The sequence below is a fragment of the Rhinoderma darwinii genome, chromosome 1 (genome assembly GCF_050947455.1).
Source record: "Rhinoderma darwinii isolate aRhiDar2 chromosome 1, aRhiDar2.hap1, whole genome shotgun sequence".
NCBI classification, from domain to species: Eukaryota; Metazoa; Chordata; class Amphibia; order Anura; family Rhinodermatidae; genus Rhinoderma; species Rhinoderma darwinii.
The window spans coordinates 449,699,816-449,719,722 of record NC_134687.1 but is presented as its reverse complement, the minus strand read 5'-3'; the positions used below and the strand labels follow the sequence as shown (position 1 = coordinate 449,719,722).

The 19,907-nt window shown below is 44.6% G+C and overlaps 2 protein-coding genes across 10 annotated transcripts in view; one reads left to right on the top strand and one right to left on the bottom strand.

The window, feature by feature from the left end:
- The window catches only part of KLHL22 (kelch like family member 22), a 32,821-nt gene extending 28,393 nt beyond the window's left edge, over positions 1 to 4,428 (bottom strand). Inside the window, exons 1-2 of one of the 5 annotated variants that reach the window (XM_075832014.1) lie at positions 4,323 to 4,425; positions 504 to 587 (exon numbers count right to left, since the gene is read on the bottom strand). The gene's annotated coding sequence lies outside the window, so the exon portion shown is untranslated. Of the gene's footprint in view, positions 1 to 503; positions 588 to 3,933; positions 4,070 to 4,198 lie in introns of those variants that run through there. The other 4 variants (XM_075832006.1, XM_075831997.1, XM_075832022.1 and 1 more) reach the window with 4 other exon arrangements.
- The window catches only part of MED15 (mediator complex subunit 15), a 53,433-nt gene continuing 37,738 nt past the window's right edge, over positions 4,213 to 19,907 (top strand). For 2 of the 5 annotated variants that reach the window (XM_075831959.1, XM_075831967.1), the window contains exons 1-2: positions 4,215 to 4,669; positions 11,650 to 11,737. In XM_075831959.1, the coding sequence (XP_075688074.1) occupies positions 4,602 to 4,669; positions 11,650 to 11,737 (156 nt within the window). In that variant the 5' untranslated portion in view covers positions 4,215 to 4,601. Of the gene's footprint in view, positions 4,670 to 11,649; positions 11,738 to 19,907 lie in introns of all 5 variants that reach the window. The other 3 variants (XM_075831985.1, XM_075831951.1, XM_075831975.1) reach the window with 3 other exon arrangements.

Sequence of the window (19,907 nt, the reverse complement as noted above, 5' to 3'; positions counted from 1 at the left end):
CTATGAAATTGGCCCTAATGTGTCGGATTGGGAAATTATTTTGTGATCCCAACTGGACATTGTTATGATGTGAATCATGACAAGCTCTGTCCAGTGCTACAGAATACTTTACGGGTTTCAATCATGTTTCAAGGCTCTGTAAAGCAGAGGTGAAATACCTGTGGCCTGCGATGCTGTTCTGTGTGAGATTACCCGCCAATCTTACAGCGCCAGCCACGCAGGACCAGCATTGACTAAAGTGCCTGAGGAAGGTCAATGTTTTGACCGAAACGTTGCACGCACTGTCACTGGCTACAAATAAATAAATTCATTACTTGGATAAATAATTCCATATTGGTGTGCATAGTACTTTGTTTCTTTACTGGATCGGGTTGGGCCCCTACTCATGCACCCACACCATTACCTAGTGCTATCCGAACCTTGTAACTACAATTGTAGACTGGTTACCTCGGACCACAAAAGATTGTGCACCTCTGCTATAAAAAAGTCAGACATTAACTTACAGGATAGTCACCTAAAGATGGCACTTGAGGGACAGTCTTTAACTTTTTGGAGAAGAGCTATTTTGCACGTAGAATACGTTGACACTATATAAGCAAAAGAAAAATAAATAAATGCAATTGCTTGTTCTGACTGGCCCAGCGCAATAATAAAGACAGATTTAGATATTAGTAGCCAAATTTGATGAACATCCTAGGGCTCGAATGTGAGACCAGAAGAGGACATCTAAATGTAGCAATAGATGCAAAGATTTCCCCTCGTGCTGCACAGCCGTAGATAAAAACGGTTCCTGAGCTTCTTAATACCTGGTATCTTAAAATATCAAAGTTGAACCTTTGTTTTTTCTATTTAGACTCTAGAGACCTGATCAGCAGCCCCTCCCCCCACCGTAAACCTTCTCAGACTGTTTTGAAATGACTTTGGCAACCCAGTGTTATTACCCTCTTCAAAAAATAAATAGCAATGTACCAGAGAAGGAGAAGAAGAAGAAGCATGGTAGACCACGTGTTTATCTCTACAGAACAAAAAGGCGGCATTGACTACATATCTGCAAAAAGTACCAAAAACACTACTATGGAGACTAGACAAAGAAATACTATTGTATGCTGAAAATGTAGGCCAATGTTAGGAAGTGAGTAATGATAAAAACGGAAAGTGATGTTTTCTTTTTAAGAAAAAAAAAATGAAAAAATGTGAAATATGTAGTTTTCTGTGGTTTTTTTTTTGTGCACCGGCTGACATGTGTGATTCCCGACCATGAAGAAAACAGCTTAAATGGCTGAGCTGCGCTGTTTCCATAAGTCCCACAGTAGTGAACGGTAGTTACGGAAGCAGCGTAGCACGCGAGCTACACTGTTTCCGTAACTACCATTCAATACTATGGGACTTACGGCGAGCTACGCTGTTTTCTTCTTCATGGTCGGGAATCACACGTGTCAGCTGGAGCACAGAGAGGTAGAATAGGGTTTAGGGGGCCCCGTTCTAGAGATAGGTGCGGGTCCCTATCGGACTGCTTCTAGGGGAGCATATGGTGCCATATGTAGAAATCATACAGCAGCACACAGAGTCACTATGACTCTGTAATATGGAACTACATATGCCACCATACAGGCTCCGTGTACATGATTGTGCTGTGTGCATGAGGTCTAACTTCCCCTTGTCCCAGCCACATATAAACCTCAATGTACAAGCAATATATAATCCGGCTGTCCGAGGCGGCCCGTGGCATATCCCGGTTTAAACTGTATCTTCGTCTTTAGGACAGAGATTGAGTTGAGTCCAATGGTGGAGCAGGTAGCCGTCAGTTATGGGGGCATTATTCTGTGTGTGGGAGGCACTATAAGGGCATTATACTGTGGGGAGGCTGCTACGGGGGCATTATACTATCCGGGGGCGCAGCTATGGGGGCAGGGCACTAAGGGGCATTATACTGTGTGGGGGAAAGCTATAGGGGAAATTATACTGTGTAGGGTGCAGCTATGGGGGCATTATACTGTGTGGGAAGGAATTATACTGTGTGGGAGGCACTATAGGGGCATTATACAGTATGTGGGGCAGCTATAGGGGCATAATACTGTGTGGAGACCATTATGTGGGTGTTATACTGTGTTGGGCTACTACAGGGGAATATATTGGGTGGGGGCTCTATAGGCGCATTATGTTGTGGGGAGGCCACTATGGGGGCGTTATACTGTGTGGGGGCGCTACAGGGGAATATATTGTGTGGTGGCTCTATAGGGGCATTATATTGTGGGGAGGCCACTATGGGGGTGTTATACTGTGTAGGGGCACTACAGGGGAATATATTGTGTGGGGCTCTATAGGGGCATTATATTGTGGGGAGGCCACTATGGGGGCGTTATACTGTGTGGGGGCGCTACAGGGGAATATATTGTGTGGAGGCTCTATAGGGGCATTATGTTGTGGGGAGGCCACTATGGGGGCGTTATACTGTGTAGGGGCGCTACAGGGGAATATATTGTGTGGGGGCTCTATAGGGGCATTATATTGTGGGGAGGCCACTATGGGGGCGTTATACTGTGTGGGGGCTCTACAGGGGAATATATTGTGTGGTGGCTCTATAGGGGCATTATATTGTGGGGAGGCCACTATGGGGGCGTTATACTGTGTGGGGGCGCTACAGGGGAATATATTGTGGGGAGGCCACTATGGGGGTGTTATACTGTGTGGGGGCGCTACAGGGGAATATATTGTGTGGTGGCTCTATAGGGGCATTATATTGTGGGGAGGCCACTATGGGGGTGTTATACTGTGTAGGGGCGCTACAGGGGAATATATTGTGTGGGGGCTCTCTAGGGGCATTATATTGTGGGGAGGCCACTATGGGGGCGTTATACTGTGTGGGGGCGCTACAGGGGAATATATTGTGTGGTGGCTCTATAGGGGCATTATATTGTGGGGAGGCCACTATGGGGGTGTTATACTGTGTAGGGGCGCTACAGGGGAATATATTGTGTGGGGGCTCTCTAGGGGCATTATATTGTGGGGAGGCCACTATGGGGGCGTTATACTGTGTGGGGAAGCTACAGGGGAATATATTGTGTGGGGGCTCTATAGGGGCATTATATTGTGGGGAGGCCACTATGGGGGCGTTATACTGTGTAGGGGCTCTACAGCGGAATATATTGTGTGGGGGCGTATTATATTGCGGGGAGGCACTATGGGAGCATGATACAGAATGTGTATGGGCGGAGATTGTGCAAGGTTAGAGGCGTGGCTAAACAGGAAAAAATGCTGCAGTTTGGAAAGCTGCATCAGTTGTCCCTCTTTACAACACCTAAAAGTTGGGAGGTATGACGCAGGTCACGCGTGTTCTTCTGGGCTGTAAATGTCAGGAGACAAAGTCTCCGTGTAGCCCTGGCCTCTATTGTCGCTGATCGGAGTGATTATGTGGATTATTATTGATGGATCGGTCACTGCTGCACTTCCCCAGTCCTTGTGAACTTGCAGGCAGAGCATTGTCATCTTGTGTTGGACTGTACATCTCTATGTGATCACTGGATGTTGTGGTGACTTGTACTGTATTGTACAGCTGTAGAATATGTCAGCGAGGAATACAATTATAAGTATTGCTATACAAATAACAAGAGGATATAAAACATGGAAACCGTGACCAGCAGGAATGGAATATTTTCAGTTTCAACCTCTCCTACTATGTAAACACATACAGACGTATAAGTGTAATGACGTTCTCAAGAAAGTGAAAGGACACAAAGTCAAGACAGCAACTACAGAAAGTAAACAGAAATGTTTTCCATATCTCATCACCCAAATAAGAAAGGGAATATAGAAGGTATATAAATAACAGCAGACATCACTATCTACATTACTGAGAGGGCGAGCCATCACCATAGCACCACCTGGCACCTTCACTACTGAGAAGTATAGGAAGATTCACCACAATGTACCCACCTGGTGTCACCCAATATTGTCAAGTACAGCCTGATAAGGTAAACACTTCAAGGCACCAACTGGTTTCCTTACGAAAAAAATGACTGTGGCCTTATGTAATAATCTAGACTGGCATTGGCACAGTGCGCTATGGCATTATTCACATCATGTCACTGCCATGGGAGGATACATGAGGCGTTTACACAGAACCCCGCCCACATTGGCTGCAGTCTACCTGTGAGTCCATGTCACGTGACCAGGGCTCGCCTCTATTCCTAGTTATTACCTGTGCCCTGAGCAGCTCCCCTCACCTGGCACTCCGGTGCCAATACCTGAGCATTAGCGTCACTTCCGCAAACATGGCGACACCCGGGATACAGACTGCAAATAGAGAGAGAGAAGTGACTCACATTGTAGTACGGGATTAGGCGAACAGGACGATATGTGACTACAGCCGTCCCCAGGACGGCTACGACAATCACTGTCACTCATAAACAGTAGACGAGATTTCTAACCAATCGGCGTGAGGGGGCGTGGCGTCAGAACCGCTCTGTTTGTTCCACGCCTCGTAGGAGTATGCTCACCGTTTGTCGCTTCTGACTGAACAAAGTCCCACGCTGCCTTGCGACACTTCCGGTCGGCTTGTGGAGCTACGGTTCCCACTTGGAAAGAGAGCGCCAGAACCGAGAATGGACGTGACGGTCCCTGACAGTGACTGGCGAAGCGTAGGCTTTAGGCAGAAGCTGGTCAGCCAAATGTAAGTACCCAGCTGGGAGTCACACACTGGACCTAGTGGTAGGCCTCAGCCTGGACCTCTCGCAGAGCCCTAGCCGGCAACATGCTGCTGAGAATTACCTCATAGGGATAACGCCAGCGCAGGTTAGGGAAGTGTGTCTTATGGAACTCTAAACATCTGTTCCGATCTATACAAATCTGTTCAATCGGTCGTAACCGGTATAGGTCATGGTCTATTTTTTTCCCCATAGGCTTTACGATCGTGTTATTCCTCAGTAGCAGTGGGTATCATAAGAGAAGATCCTATTCTGCAGTACACAAATTATATTCACTACAACCACAATAAAAATGTGATCGCTGCTGATCTCTAGTAATATGTGCCCCGGTTGTGTTTGGATCTGGGGGAAATTGACCAGTGGTTTACAACTCGGCTGTACTGGAGAAGGAGCGAGCCCCTGGGGTGCGCACAGACGATCGCTGGGAGGTGTCTCCATGTATGAAGCAAGGCCGTCAAACGTTAAAATATGCCTATAGATTTTCCTCTCCTTCCTCGTCTTACCCCACATTATTATCACTTCCTATCCCTTACCGTCTAGACTTGCTGCAGGTTATAAGCAGAGAGTCTGTAAATCGCTGCTACTTATACTATTTTCTGTGCTAATTCGTTTCATTAGAGATCGGTGAAGGAAACTCAGCAGGTGTGATTTATTACCGATTATCCTGAACGGCTCCAGGATGTCTTAAAGAGGCTCTGTCACCAGATTTTGCAACCCCTATCTGCTATTGCAGCGCCGATCTGCTGCAATGTAGATTACAGTAACGTTTTTATTTTTAAAAAACGAGCCTTTTTGGCCAAGTTATGACCATTTTTGTATTTATGCAAATGAGGGTTGCAAAAGTCCAAGTGGGCGTGTTTAAAGTAAAAGTCCAAGTGGGCGTGTATTATGTGCGTACATCGGGCGTTTTTACTACTTTTACTAGCTGGGCGTTCTGATGAGAAGTATCATCCACTTCTCTTCAGAACGCCCAGCTTCTGCCAGATCACGCTGTGACGTCACTCACAGGTCCTGCAACGTGTCGGACGAGCGAGGACACCGGCACCAGAGGCTACAGTTGATTCTGCAGCAGCATCAGCATTTGCAGGTAAGTAGCTACATCGACTTACCTGCAAACGCTGATGCTGCTGCAGAATCAACTGTAGCCTCTGGTGCCGGTGTCCTCGCTCGTCTGACACGATGCAGGACCTGTGAGTGACGTCACAGCGTGATCTCTCGAGAACACGGCTGTGTCTGCACTGCCAGAAGCTGGGCGTTCTGAAGAGAAGTGGATGATACTTCTCATCAGAACGCCCAGCTAGTAAAAGAAGTAAAAACGCCCCGATGTAACACACATAATACACGCCCAGTTGGACTTTAACTTTAAACACGCCCAGTTGGACACTTGCAAGCCTCATTTGCATAAATAGAAAAATGGTCATAACTTGGCCAAAAATGCTCGTTTTTTAAAAATAAAAACGTTACTGTAATCTACATTGCAGCGCCGATCTGCTGCAATAGCAGATAGGGGTTGCAAAATCTGGTGACAGAGCCTCTTTAAGCCTTGTTCACACAGTGCAGATTTCACATGTATTTTTTTTGTAAGCCAGAAACGGAAGAAAAACAGAATAAATATATAGAGGAGTGCTTTATAAGTCTGCACTCCTGGGGCCAATTCTGGTTCTGTCTTAGAAAATGCATGCAAAATCTGCACTGTGTGAACAAGGCCTTAGACATCTTGGATGCCCTATGAGCAGAACAGCTCAGGAAAACGATCTGGAGGGGCCATTCTCTGGACCAGAGTGTGATTAGTGACACGGGATGCATAGAAATATTGATACTATTTTGATACTGTGCAGCCACAAAAGGTTCAATACAGTGAATTCATGTAATTCAATACTAAGCCTATGTCCACGTCTGCGTCAGGGCTCCGTTCCGTAGGAGCTTTCTGTCGGAACGGAGCCCTGACAGTCAACTGCGCTATTCATCCTGTCAAAACGACGGAACCCTTGCACAACTAAGACAAACTGAAACAATTGGCACCGGATCCGTCACCATTAAAATCAATGGTGATGGAAATGGAAACCTATGGCTTCAGTTTGTGTCAGTCAGGGCTCTGTTCTGACGGAAATATCAGTCGGAACGGAGCCCTGACGCAGATGTGAACGAAGCCAAAGCTGTGCAAGCCGCCCAGCTTAGTAATGTAATACAATCATTTTGTTGCTAATACTGCAGAGAACATTGCGCGTGCGCTGCACAACGCCCGCCATGTTCTCAAGTGTGCACTCAGGAGCGGGGCAACGGCTGTAATACCCAGCCGCAGCCCCGCTCTAACGGCGGAGATCAGAGAAACTTCTAAGCTCCGCCGTTATCCCCTTGAGTTCCGCGATCAAAGCAGATCACAGCATTCAAAGGGAAAATGACAAGGGTGACTTCCCTTGGATCACGTCACAGGCAATTCCTGTGACGTGATCAAGGGTCATACCTTATGGGCAGACGGCCGCGGGTCTATGTTTGGCCCCCGGGGCTGTGGGGTATGCCCTAACAACTGCCTGTGTACTATCAGTAAACAGGCCAATGTACTTGCGTATAGCTACATGCCAGTACAATATGGGTATGTTCACACTGGCTATTTTCAGCCGTAAACGTCCCGAAAATCGGAAGCAGACCGCCTACAAACATCTGCCCATTGATTTCAATGGGAAATACGATGTTCTGTTCAGACGGGGCGGTTTTTCCAAAAACGGCACGTAAAAAGACGCCTGCGAAGGAGAAGTGCATGTCCCTTCTTGGGATGTTTTTGGAGCCGTTTTTTATTGACTAGAAAAACAGCTCCAAAAACGGCTGTGAGAATCGCGAGTTTGATTTAAAAAACGGTTGAAAATCAGGAGCTGTTTCCCTTGAAAACCGCTCCGTAATTTCAGTTGTTTATTCTTAAGCGTGTGAACATATCCTAAAGGGTTTGTCCAGGCATGGGGCGTTTTTTCATACTGCTGATGTGTTCACAGGATAGGTCATCAGTATATGATCGGTGAGGTTCTGACACCCGGACCCCACACCAATCAATTTTTGGCTGCCTCCGGGCACCGACAGTATGCAGTGGTCGGTGCTGGGAGCAGATGGCTCCGATCAAAGTATAGTGGCTGTACTGCAACCCGGCTGCTATACAGTGTATGGAGCCATCAGCTTATGTCACCGACCACTGTATAACTTCTGGTGCCCGGAGGCAGCCCAAACAGTTGATCGGTGTGGGGTCTGGGTGTTGCACCCCCACCAATCCAAAACTTATGACCTCTCCTGTGGATTAGTCATCAATGTAAAAAACCACCCCCGTGCCTGGACAAACCCTTTTAAAATTAAAATCAGAATTAAAAATCCCTCCATGTGATTAAAAAAGTGTGAAATTAATAAATAAAAAAAAACAGTAAAAACAAATGCACTTTTTTTTTTCCCCCCAATAAATAAACGTTAAAATATCCCAAAACACAAAATAATATACACACATTTGATATCATCATGACAGTAAAAACCTGCACAACAAATGAATAGCCTAATTTATGATCGGTGTATGGTGAAAAAAAAGGAATAGAAATGAAACAATGTAAATGTAGCAAAAAAATGGCCTCCGTCGGGTGGTATACAGCTGGTATATCCTCCTTTTTTTTCTTGGATAGATTAGAGTAATAGAGTACGGCTACGCTATTCTATCCAGAGGGCATTAGTAAAAAAAAAAAAAGGCTACGTTAAGTGTTTACGTTTTTTACCGTGGTAGCCTATGGGGAATGGATGCCACTGTATGGCATCCGTCACAGGTATCCATTAAACGAATATGTCATGAGCTTTTAAAAATCTTTTCATGACATATCTGTTAATCGGATGCGATGCCGTAATAGCTTGGGGTGACCGATGCGTTAAACGGATGGCTAACAAATAAGTCATGAAATGGTTATAACAGTTCATGACTTATCCGTTAAACGTATACCATTATAGTCTATGGGTGATGGATGCCACTGGGGTAGGCATCGGTCACAGTCTCTGTTTAACGTATACATCGGTGACTTTTTTTTTTTTTCCAGCATATATGTCAAACAGACCACTAAACGCAGTGTGATAAGAGCCTTAGGCCTCATTCACACGGCAGGGTTTTCCGGCCGGGTGCCGGCCGTTCATAAATCGGCCGGCACCCGGCTGCATTAGGAATAATAGACCCCTAATGGGGCTATTCACACGACCGATTTTTTTTGACGGCTGGCAAAACCGGCCATCAAAAAATAGGACATGCTCTATCTTCGGCCGGGTACCCGGCCGCCCGGCTCCCATAGAAGTCTATGGGGCCGGGTAATACACGGCCATCACCGGGATGTGTCCCGAGTAATGGCCGGGTTTTCCGGCGCTTGCGCTCTATCTCCTCCTCCTCACAGCGCAGAGTGCATGTGAGGAGGAGGAGGAGTTGATGCCATTCTGACGAATGGCATCGCTGTACACTGTGTGGCAGGGCCGGGGTGTACAGCAGGTGGAAGGGAGCGCTGCGCTGGCTCCCGTCCCCTGCTTGTTTTCCTGGCCCGGCGACACCTTCGATGGCGCCGCTAGTAGCTGCGGCTGCTACTACTGTAGCGACGCCACTATAGCAGAGCAGGGAGGTATCTCCCCGCTCTGCTATGTGCTAGCCGCACTTTAGCTCCTTGAAGGAGCGGAATCCCTGTGTTTTCCGCTCCTGGACAGAGCGCTTGATGTCTCTGTCCATATCTGGGCAGTGACATCGGGAAACTCCTGAAGCGGAATCCCCGAACACATGGGGATTCCCCTTCAGGAGTTGCCGCTGATGTCACTGTCCGGATCTGCCCGGCCCGGCACGGATGCAAAACTTTATGCAAACCGGCCGGGCAGAATGGCCGATTTTACCGGCCGGCACTCGGGCTCGGGAACAACCCGTTCGTGTGAATCCCACCTTAGACTGATACATAGTAAACTATAGCCAGCTAGAAGAGCAGGAGAGAGAGTTGTGCTTATGAAGTATTTCGCTCACAGGAGATTGTTTAGACTGGATACTCTTGTCATGAAATTTCGGTTGTGTTTTTTTTTTATTCTAGCCAAATGTAACATTGTACAATTCTAAATGTTGTTGCACCTTCAAAGGTATTGGACTCTGTTCACACTGGCGGCTTGGCATTTGCGCTATTTTGAATGGAAAGTGACACTAAACCCAAAAGAATACACCTCTATGTTAATCTTAAAGCGGAACTGTGGACTTCTTATTATGCTGCTCTATGTAAGAGCCGCATATTGTAGCTACAGGGCCACACTAGTAGCTAGTTTACATTCATCCCCAATGCTATATCTCCCCACTACCCCATCATCCAGGAGTGGATAGGGGACTACTAGCCCCCACACACACATGACAAACATATCCATAGGGCCATGGTGTTCTTTTGGCATACATCAGGGAGGTATGCGTCCATGTTGTGTGTTTATTTGAAAAGCCTAGTCGGCTAAATTATTTAATTCTGCAAAACAAGTATAGCATGGTATGTAGCTTTATATAATGGGCGTATAAGCTAAAATGGGCAATGTGTGCCACTGTATGCTTATAAAGTGGCTTAGGTCCGAGGTCTTTATTGGGCGTATATGACAGGAATATTTGTTGATGCACACGCAGTGTAAACATAGCCCTATGCTGCCCGTACATTTTAGATGGCTTTTGGCCGACTGCTCGTTCTACCGACAGCGATTCCTCCCGACTACTCCATATATATGCCCGCTCAACTGGGTGAATGTGTTCTCAATCGGGAGAGGGGAATAGGCTGCTGGCATACACTTCTGCCAGCATCTTATCTCCTGCAGGTACAAATGGTTCGGCCATGTTAAAATCCAACATGTCGTTTAATTCTTTTCCACTAAATCTGCCATTGTGGGATGTTCTGGACACCCCCATACACATTATATAGTTCTCCCCTCCGGCAGGTTGCGCCCAACTTTCATCTTATTTGTATGGACACCTTTAAATTGTTGACCCCGGTGAATATGCCAGACGTTGGCGCACATTATTTTAGTGTCTATAGTTCATTACTTCAAAACTAGGTTTCAAGCTCCGTATTTTTTTTTTGTTCTTGTTTTTGAGCTCTGTCTACAAGCTGCATCCTGTGGAGTCTGCAAAGCCCAGGAAAAGGCAATGACTTGTTACTAAAGATCTTGAATTCCTCTGATTTCTACTACGGAATTCTGGACTTCCGATGATGTCGCGATCGTTCAGCTCTCTTCTGTTCTTCTGGCCCGCTCCCGGAACGGCCACATCATCAATGACACCTGTTTAGTGGCTTGACCCAGTCGACAAGGCATCATGCATGCGGGGTTCAAAGAATCTCTTTGAATTATGCAAGCTCAGTACATGGAGTACATTGAACCTGCATATTTTCAGATCCCGCTGGACTTCTGCCATATACCCGCATTTCAGGCATCCTATTGGTCCATGGTGTCCTCATTGCCTGTCCCACTTGTTTTGGCCCGATGCCTGTACCAATGGTATATACAGGGATGATGGGGGTTATACACAGGGATATATACCAACCATCATACTGGGCGGGTCTGATGCAGCCTTCACTTCTGGCACACAGCATGTTGGGAGAGAACCAGTGCATGCTGGGAACGAAGACGTAAGCGGTCATAGAACCAATGGAGGGATGTCAAAGTGTGGGGTGTCAACAAATGAAGTTTATAGGAATGAAATTACTGGAAATTTAAAAAAAAAAAGGTATTCAGGGGGGTTTATGTGGGGAAAATTTAAGGCAGCCGCAAATAACTTAAAATAAGTGTGATCTCGAAAAAAAAAACATTAAACTAAGAGACTATACAATTCTACAGTGTGTGTTTTTCTTTATTTTTTTTGTTTTTGGGGCTCACATTCGGGAAGTATTTTTTACAGCAGTTGAGAGATTTCTGTCTGGGTAAATGCTTTCTCTTTGCGTTCTAGTGAAGAAGCGATGCGCAAAGCTGGAGTTGCTCACAACAAGTCTAGCAAGGAGATGGAGAGTCATGTCTTTCTGAAAGCTAAAACGAGAGTAAGTATCTCCGGACTTTCACTCACTGCTTACTGAAATATTATCTTTTGAGTATCGCCTGGACTTACACCTCTCCCTGCACCCCTGAAATATGACCTTGCATTGTGGCATCATTCTTATTTACTCTACAGTCTCTATTGCACGCTTCTTGAGTGTGTAAAGAAGCTTCGCCCACACTCATGTTGTTCCTTTTTGAGCCAAACACAGGAGTGGTTAAAGAGGCTCTGTCACCACATTATAAGTGGCCTATCTCCTACATAATGTGATTGGCGCTGTAATGTAGGTGACAGTAATGCTTTTTATTTAATAAAACGATCTGTTTTCACCACTTTATTAGCGTTTTAGATTTATGCTAATGAGTTGCTTAATTCCCAGGTGGGCGTGTTTTTACTTTAGAACAAGTGGGCGTTGTACAGGGGAGTGTATGACGCTGACCAATCAGCATCATGCACTCCTCTCCATTAATTTAGTCAGCGCATAGGGCTCCTTTTAGATCAGTATGTGCTGTCTTATACTAACACATTAAAGAGGCTCTGTCACCAGATTTTGCAACCCCTATCTGCTATTGCAGCAGATAGGCGCTGCAATGTAGATTACAGGAACGTTTTTATTTTTAAAAAACGAGCATTTTTGGCCAAGTTATGACCATTTTCGTATTTATGCAAATGAGGCTTGCAAAAGTACAACTGGGCGTGTTGAAAAGTAAAAGTCCAAGTGGGCGTGTATTATGTGCGTACATCGGGGCGTGTTTACTACTTTTACTAGCTGGCCGTTCTGATGAGAAGTATCATCCACTTCTCTTCACAACGCCCAGCTTCTGGCAGTGCAGATCTGTGACGTCACTCACAGGTCCTGCATCGTGTCGGCACCAGAGGCTACAGTTGATTCTGCAGCAGCATCAGCATTTGCAGGTAAGTAGCTACATCGACTTACCTGCAAACGCCGATGCTGCTGCAGAATCAACTGTAGCCTCTGGTGCCGATGTGTCCTCGCTCGTCTGACACGATGCAGGACCTGTGAGTGACGTCACAGATCTGCACTACCAGAAGCTGGGCGTTGTGAAGAGAAGTGGATGATACTTCTCATCAGAACGCCCAGCTAGTAAAAGTAGTAAACACGCCCCGATGTACGCACATAATACACGCCCAGTTGTACTTTTACTTTTCAACACGCCCAGTTGTACTTTTGCAAGCCTCATTTGCATAAATACGAAAATGGTCATAACTTGGCCAAAAATGCTCGTTTTTTAAAAATAAAAACGTTACTGTAATCTACATTGCAGCGCCTATCTTCTGCAATAGCAGATAGGGGTTGCAAAATCTGGTGACAGAGCCTCTTTAACAATACTGAAGTGTGTTTAGACATTCCACGGGATGTCTATTCACAATCCCTGCACTTCGTTACTGTTTCTGTGGTAGTTACAGCAGAGGAAGCGTAATCTCGTTGTAACCTGTGATTTACCGCGAGATTACGCTTCCTCTGCTGTAAGTACCACAGAAACAGTAACGAAGTGCAGAGATTGTGAATAGACATCCTGTGGAATGTCTATTCACTGTCTAAATACTTCAGTATCGTTAATGTTAGTATTCAGACAGCACATAGTGATCTAGCAGGATCCCTATGCGCTGTGTAAATGGAGAGAAGTGTATGACACTGATTGGTCAGCGTCATACACTCCTCTGTACAACGCACACTTGGTCAATAGTAAAAACATGCCCACTTGGGCATTAAGCAACTCATTAGCATAAATCTAAAATCGCTAATAAAGTGGTGAAAACAGATCGTTTTTCTAAATAAAAAGCACTGCGGTCACCTACATTACAGCGCCGATCTCCGTATGTAGGAGATAGGGCACTTATAATGTGGTGACAGAGCCTCTTTAAATAGAGGAGGCAGATCAGTCTTTCCTTTATACGTTTCCTTCTTTATGGATATACTCCTGTTAGTCTTAAAAAAAAAAAAACGCCACTAAAACGGCATGCGTGATTTCAGCCTAAAGAGGTTGTCTCACCAAGGCAACCCCTTTTTAATTAGAAGCCGGCAATTAGCTATTATTGCCGTTGGAAGCCGTGCCTGGCCACTTATTTCTCGCGGCCACGGATGTGTTGCATTGAATTGTACAGCGCTATACTACTAATTTTAAAAAAAAATGACCATCTTTGTGATGCTTGAACGGGCTGGGTCTGTCCAAGAGGGAGCTACTTTAAGGGCTCGTCCACATGTAGCGGAATTGCTACGTATTTTCTTTCCGGAATTACGGACGGAAAATAAGCAGCGGAATACAGTAGCAGCAAAGTGGGTGAGATTTAACAAATCTCATACACGCGCTGCGTAAATATTCCGAGCAGAAATTGACCTGCGGTGCGTATTTTTCGTACCACGGCATGTTGATTCCTGCTGCGGAAAGTGGACTGAATTGCTGCGTTTTTCAGAGGAGATGTCACCATCCCCCAACATTGGGAAAAATGCAGCAAAATACGCATCGTTTTCTGCAGTTAAAAATGGTGTGTTTTTGCTGCAGCGGAAAGTCTGCTGCTTCCAGCGGAATTGCTGCAAAAATTTTCTGTAGCAATGCCGTTGTGTGGACAAGGTTTTGTACAGGAGCCCTCTGTATGCCTTTAACCCCTTCCCTCTTTAGCCACTTTTGACCTTCCTGACAGAGCCTCATTTTTCAAATCTGACATGTGTCACTTTATGTGGTAATAACTCCGGAATGCTTTCACCTATCCAAGCGATTCTGAGATTGTTTTCTCGTGACACATTGGACTTTATGTTACTGGCAAAATTTGCTCGATATGTTCAGTATTTAATTGCGAAAAACACCAAAATTTAGCGAAAAATTGCAAAAATTAGCATTTTTCTCAATTTAAATGTATCTGCTTGTAAGACAGGCAGTTATAATACACAAAATTGTTGCTAATTAACATCCCCCATATGTCTACTTTAGATTGGCATCGTTTTTTGAACATCCTTTTATTTTTCTATGACCTCACAAGGCTTAGAACTTTAGCAGCAATTTCTCACATTTTCAAGAAAATTTCAAAAGGCTATTTTTACAGGGGCCAGTTCAGTTGTGAAGTGGTTTTGAGGGCCTTATATATTAGAAACCCCAAAAAAGTCACCCCATTTTAAAAACTTCACCCCTCAAAGTATTCAAAACAGCATTTAGAAAATGTCTTAACCCTTTAAACATTTCACAGGAATTAAAGCAAAGTAGAGGTGAAATTTACAAATTTCATATTTTTCTGCAGAAATACATTTTTAATACAATTTTTTTTATAACACAGAAGGTTTTACCAGAGAAATGCAACTCAATATTTGTTGCCCAGTTTTTGCAGTTTTAGGAAATATCCCACATGTGGCCGTAGCGTGCTACTGGACTGAAACACCGGCCTCAGAAGCAAAGGAGCACCTAGTGGATTTTGGGGCCTTATTTTTGTTAGAATATATTTTAGGCACCATGTCAGGTTTGAAGGGCTCTTGCGGTGCCAAAACAGTCAAAATCCCCCAAAAGTGACCCCATCTGGGAAACTAGACACCTCAAGGAAATTATCTAGGGGTGTAGTGAGCATTTTCACCGCACAGGTTTTTTACAGAAATTATTGGAAGTAGGCCGTGAAAATTAAAATCAACATTTCTTCAAAGAAAATGTAGGTTTAGCGATTTTTTTTCTCATTTCCACAAGGACTAAAGGAGAAAAAGCACCGCAAAATTTGTAAAGCAATTTCTCCCGAGTAAAACAATACCTCACATGTGGTAATAAACGGTTGTTTGGAGACACGGCGTGGCTGAGAAGGGAAAGAGCGCCATTTGGCTTTTGGAGTTCACATTTAGCAGGAATGGTTTGCGGAGGCCATGTCACATTTACAAAGCCCCTGAGGGGACAAAACAGTGGAAACCCCCCACAAGTGACCCCATTTTGGAAACAACACCCATTGAGGAAATTATCTAGGGGTATAGTGAGCGATTTGACACCACAGTTTTTTTGCAGAAATTATTGGAAGTAGGCCCTGAAAATAATAATCTACATTTTTTCAAAGAAAATGTAGGTTTAGCTAATTTTTTCTCATTTCCAGAAGGACTAAAGGAGAAAAAGCACCACAAAATTTGTAAAGCAATTTCTCCCGAGTAAAACAATACCCCACATGTGGTAATAAACGGCTGTTTGGACACACGGCAGGGCTTAGAAGGGAAAGAGCGCTATTTGGCTTTTTGAGATCACATTAAGCAGGAATGATTTGCGGAGGCCAGGTCACATTTGCAAAGCCCCTGAGGGGACAAAACAATGAAAACGCCCAAAAAGGGACTCCATTTAGGAAACTACACCTCTTGAAGAATGCATCTAGGGGTGTAGTGAGCATTTTGACCCCACAGATGTTTCATAGAATTTATTAGAATTAGGCAGTGAAAATAAAAACAGTCCTTTTTCTTCAATAAGACGTAGCTTTAGCGCAAATTTTTTCATTTTCTCAACAAATAAAGGAAAAAAAGAACCCAACATTTGTAAAGCTATTTCTCCCGAGTACGGCAATACCCCATATGTGGTCATAAACTGCTGTTTGGGCAAACGGCAGGGCTCAGAAGGGAAGGACCGCCATTTGGAGTGCAGATGTTGCTGGATTGGTTTCTGGGCACCTGTGGGCCCAAAACAGTGGAAACCCCCCAGAAGTGACCCCATTTTGTAAACTACACCCCTCAATGCATTTACCAAGGGGTGTAGTAAGCATTTTAACCCTGCAGGTGTTTTGTAGAAATTAGTGTGCGCTCAATGTTGCAGAGTGAAAATGGGATTTTTTTCCATAGATATGCCAATATGTGGTGCCCGGCTTGTGCCACCATAACAAGACAGCTCTCTAATTATTATGCGGTGTTTCCCGGTTTTAGAAACACCCTACATGTGGCCCTAATCTTTTGTCTGGACATATGACAGGGCTCAGAAGTGAAGAGTACCATGCGGAGTGGAGGCCTAATTTGGCGATTTACAAAGTATTGGTTCACAACTGCAGAGGCTCAGATGTGAAATAATAAAAAGAAACCCCTGATAAGTGACCCCATTATGGAACTGCACCCCTCAAGGCATTTATTAAGGGGTGTAGTGAGCATTTTCACCCCACAGGTCTTTTCCATAAATGAATGCGCTGCGGATGGTGCAAATTAAAAATTTATATTTTTCCCTAGATATGCCATTCAGTGGCAAATATGTCATGCCCAGCTTATGACGCTGGAGACACACACCACAAAAATTGTTAAAAGGGTTCTCACGGGTATGACGGTGCCATATATGTTGAAGGAAACTGCTGTTTGGGCACGCTGTAGGGTTCAGGGCCGAGGGAGCACCATTTGGCTTTTGGAGAGCGGATTTTGCTTGGTACTATATTTGTTTGAGTATTGCTGGTGTTTTATAATGTGGGGGTACATGTAAGCGGGGCGGAGTATATAAGGGGCATAGTCAGGTGGTATAAAAAAATAAAAATAATCCATAGATGTGTGTTACGCTGTGAAGCAATCCTTTCTGCACAAGCCGGTGTCGCACTGATAAATGGTGTCATTTCTTATCCCCCTTTTGGTCCACACTCCGCGCCTTTGTAGTTTGGGGAATTTTGCTGGGAAAGTATTATCCTGGTATAATACGGGCACCGTCGCTTCCATCGGATATGATTGGGCCCTCCCTTCCTGGTTCCCTAATTTTAGGTCCTTGATAAATCGCCTCTTGAAACAGAAGAAATGTTCTCCTCGGGCACAACTGCATATTTTTTTATTTCCTGACTTATTGGAGCCATAACTAATTTTATTTTTCATAGACGTAGCGGTATGAGGGCTGGTTTGTTGCGGGACGAGCTGTAGTTATTATTGGTACCATTTTGGGGTACATGTGACTTTTTGATCACCTTTTATCCTATTTTTTGGGATGCCAGGTAAACCAAAAAACGCAATTCTGGCACAGCTTTTTTTGGGTTTTTTTTATACAGAGTTCACCACGCATTATAAACTACATGTTACCTTTATTCTGCGGGTCAGTACGATTCCGGCGATACCTCATTTATAGAACTTTTTTATGTTTTACAACTTTTTGCACAATAAAATTACTTTTGTAAAAAGAATGTATTTTTTCTGTCGCCAAGTTGTGAGAACCATAACGTTTTAATTTTTTTGTCGACGGAGTTGTATGAGGGCTTGTTTTTTGCGGGACGAGCTATAGATTTTATAGGTACCATTTTTGGATACGTGCGACTTTTTGATCACTTTTTATTGTAATATTTGTAGGGCAAAGTGACTAAAAAACAGAAACTCTGGTAACGTTTTTTACGGGTTTTTTTTACGCTGTTCACCGCGTGCAATAAATAATATAATATTTTGATACCTCCGGTCGTTACGGTCGTGGCGATACCAAATACATATGGTTTATTATTATTTTTCAATAATAAAGGACTTGATAAGAGTAAAAGGGGGATTGTGTTTTATTTGATTACTTGAAACTTTTATTGTTTTCAAACTTTTATTTTTTGCACTTTTTTTTACACTTTTTTTATACTTTTTTTACACTTTTTCTCAAGTCCCACTAGGGGACTTGAAGGTCCAACGGTCAGATTTTTTTTTTTCTAATACATTGCACTACCTATGTAGTGCAATGTATTAGATCTGTCAGTCATTCACTGACAGCAAGCCGTTTAGGCTTCGCCTCCCGGCGGGGCCTAAATCGGCTTCCGTAATGGCAGAGCAGGAGACCATTGTGTCTCCTGTTGCCATAACAGCAGTCGCCAGTCCCGATTGCCTGTCAGGGCTGGCGATCTGCTTGTAACCGCTACGATGCAGCAATCGCTTTCGATTGCTGCATCGAAGGGGTTAATGGCAGGGATCGGAGCTAGCTCCGGTTCCTGCCGTTACAGGTGGATGTCAGCTGTACAGTACAGCTGACTTCCACCGCTGATGACGCCGGATCAGCTCCTGACCCGGCGCCATCTTGCCGGCAGCTACGGAAGCCGATCAGGCTCCGCCGCCGGGCGGATCTTGACCGCTTCGGTGCTAGGCAGACCGGGAGGCCAGTATTAGGCCTCCGGTTGCCATTGCAGCCACCGGAACCCCGGCAATTTCATTACTGGGGTTCCGATGAGCTGCAAACACCTTAAGTGCAGCGATCGCGTTTGAGCGCTGCACTTAAGGGGTTAATGGCGGGGATCGAAGCTAATTTCGGTCCCCGCCGTTACAGTCGGATGTCAGCTGTAAGATACAGCTGAGATCCGGTGATGATGGGACCGGCTCAGCTTCTGAGCCGGTGCCAAACGTTTGACGTACATGTACGGCAAGATGCGGGAAGTCAGTACTTTCCATGACGTACATGTACGTCAAATGTCGGGAAGGGGTTAAAGGGAATTTATCACCAATGTTTTTTTCTCTAAGGTATTGAAATCTATTTTATCTTTTTCTAATCTGTTTTTTTTATTTTGAGATTGTAGATTTTTTTTTTAATTCTATCTTCTGTACATGACTATGTGGGCAGCCATCTTGCTTGAGCTGCTAACCGCATTTAGAGATCAGCTTTACGGCAGCCGCATGGACCATAGTTCCGTTGACTTCTATGGGAGAGTTTTCCATGCATGCTTTGCGACCTGTTCAGAGGTCATTGTACAGGAAGGGATAGGAGGGGAGCTGTGTCCATTTATATAGGGGTGTTCTCTTTTATTGTAATCCTGCCTCTACAGAAAAGGAAGTGTCCGTCTATTGTGAAGCTCCGTGGCCAGAGTGAATACTGCAAGATTTTAGGATTAGTTTTTAATAATGACATGGGAAAAAAAAAATCTCTGAAAAGAAGTTTAACAAAAAATAATAAATAGGTAATTTTCTGATGACACATAACATTTAATGGGGCATATGGTCAGGGGTTGATTTTATGGGATTTCTAAATACTGAGGAGGGTGGTCCTTGTAAGGCCTTGTCTTCCAGCAGTACTGATAAAATGAATAAACAGGTTTGCCTTTGCAGGAAATCTCCAAAACCCATCCGTAGTGCCAGGTAATACTTCATGAATGGCAAGAGCAACTGGACAAACCTCTTAGGGCTTATTTACACCAACGTTGTTTTAATGGGCCGTGTGACGGGTCCCTTGAAAAATAGAACATGTCCTATTTTCTTCCGCTTTCACGGATCCCTCAATAGACTCAATTCTATGAGG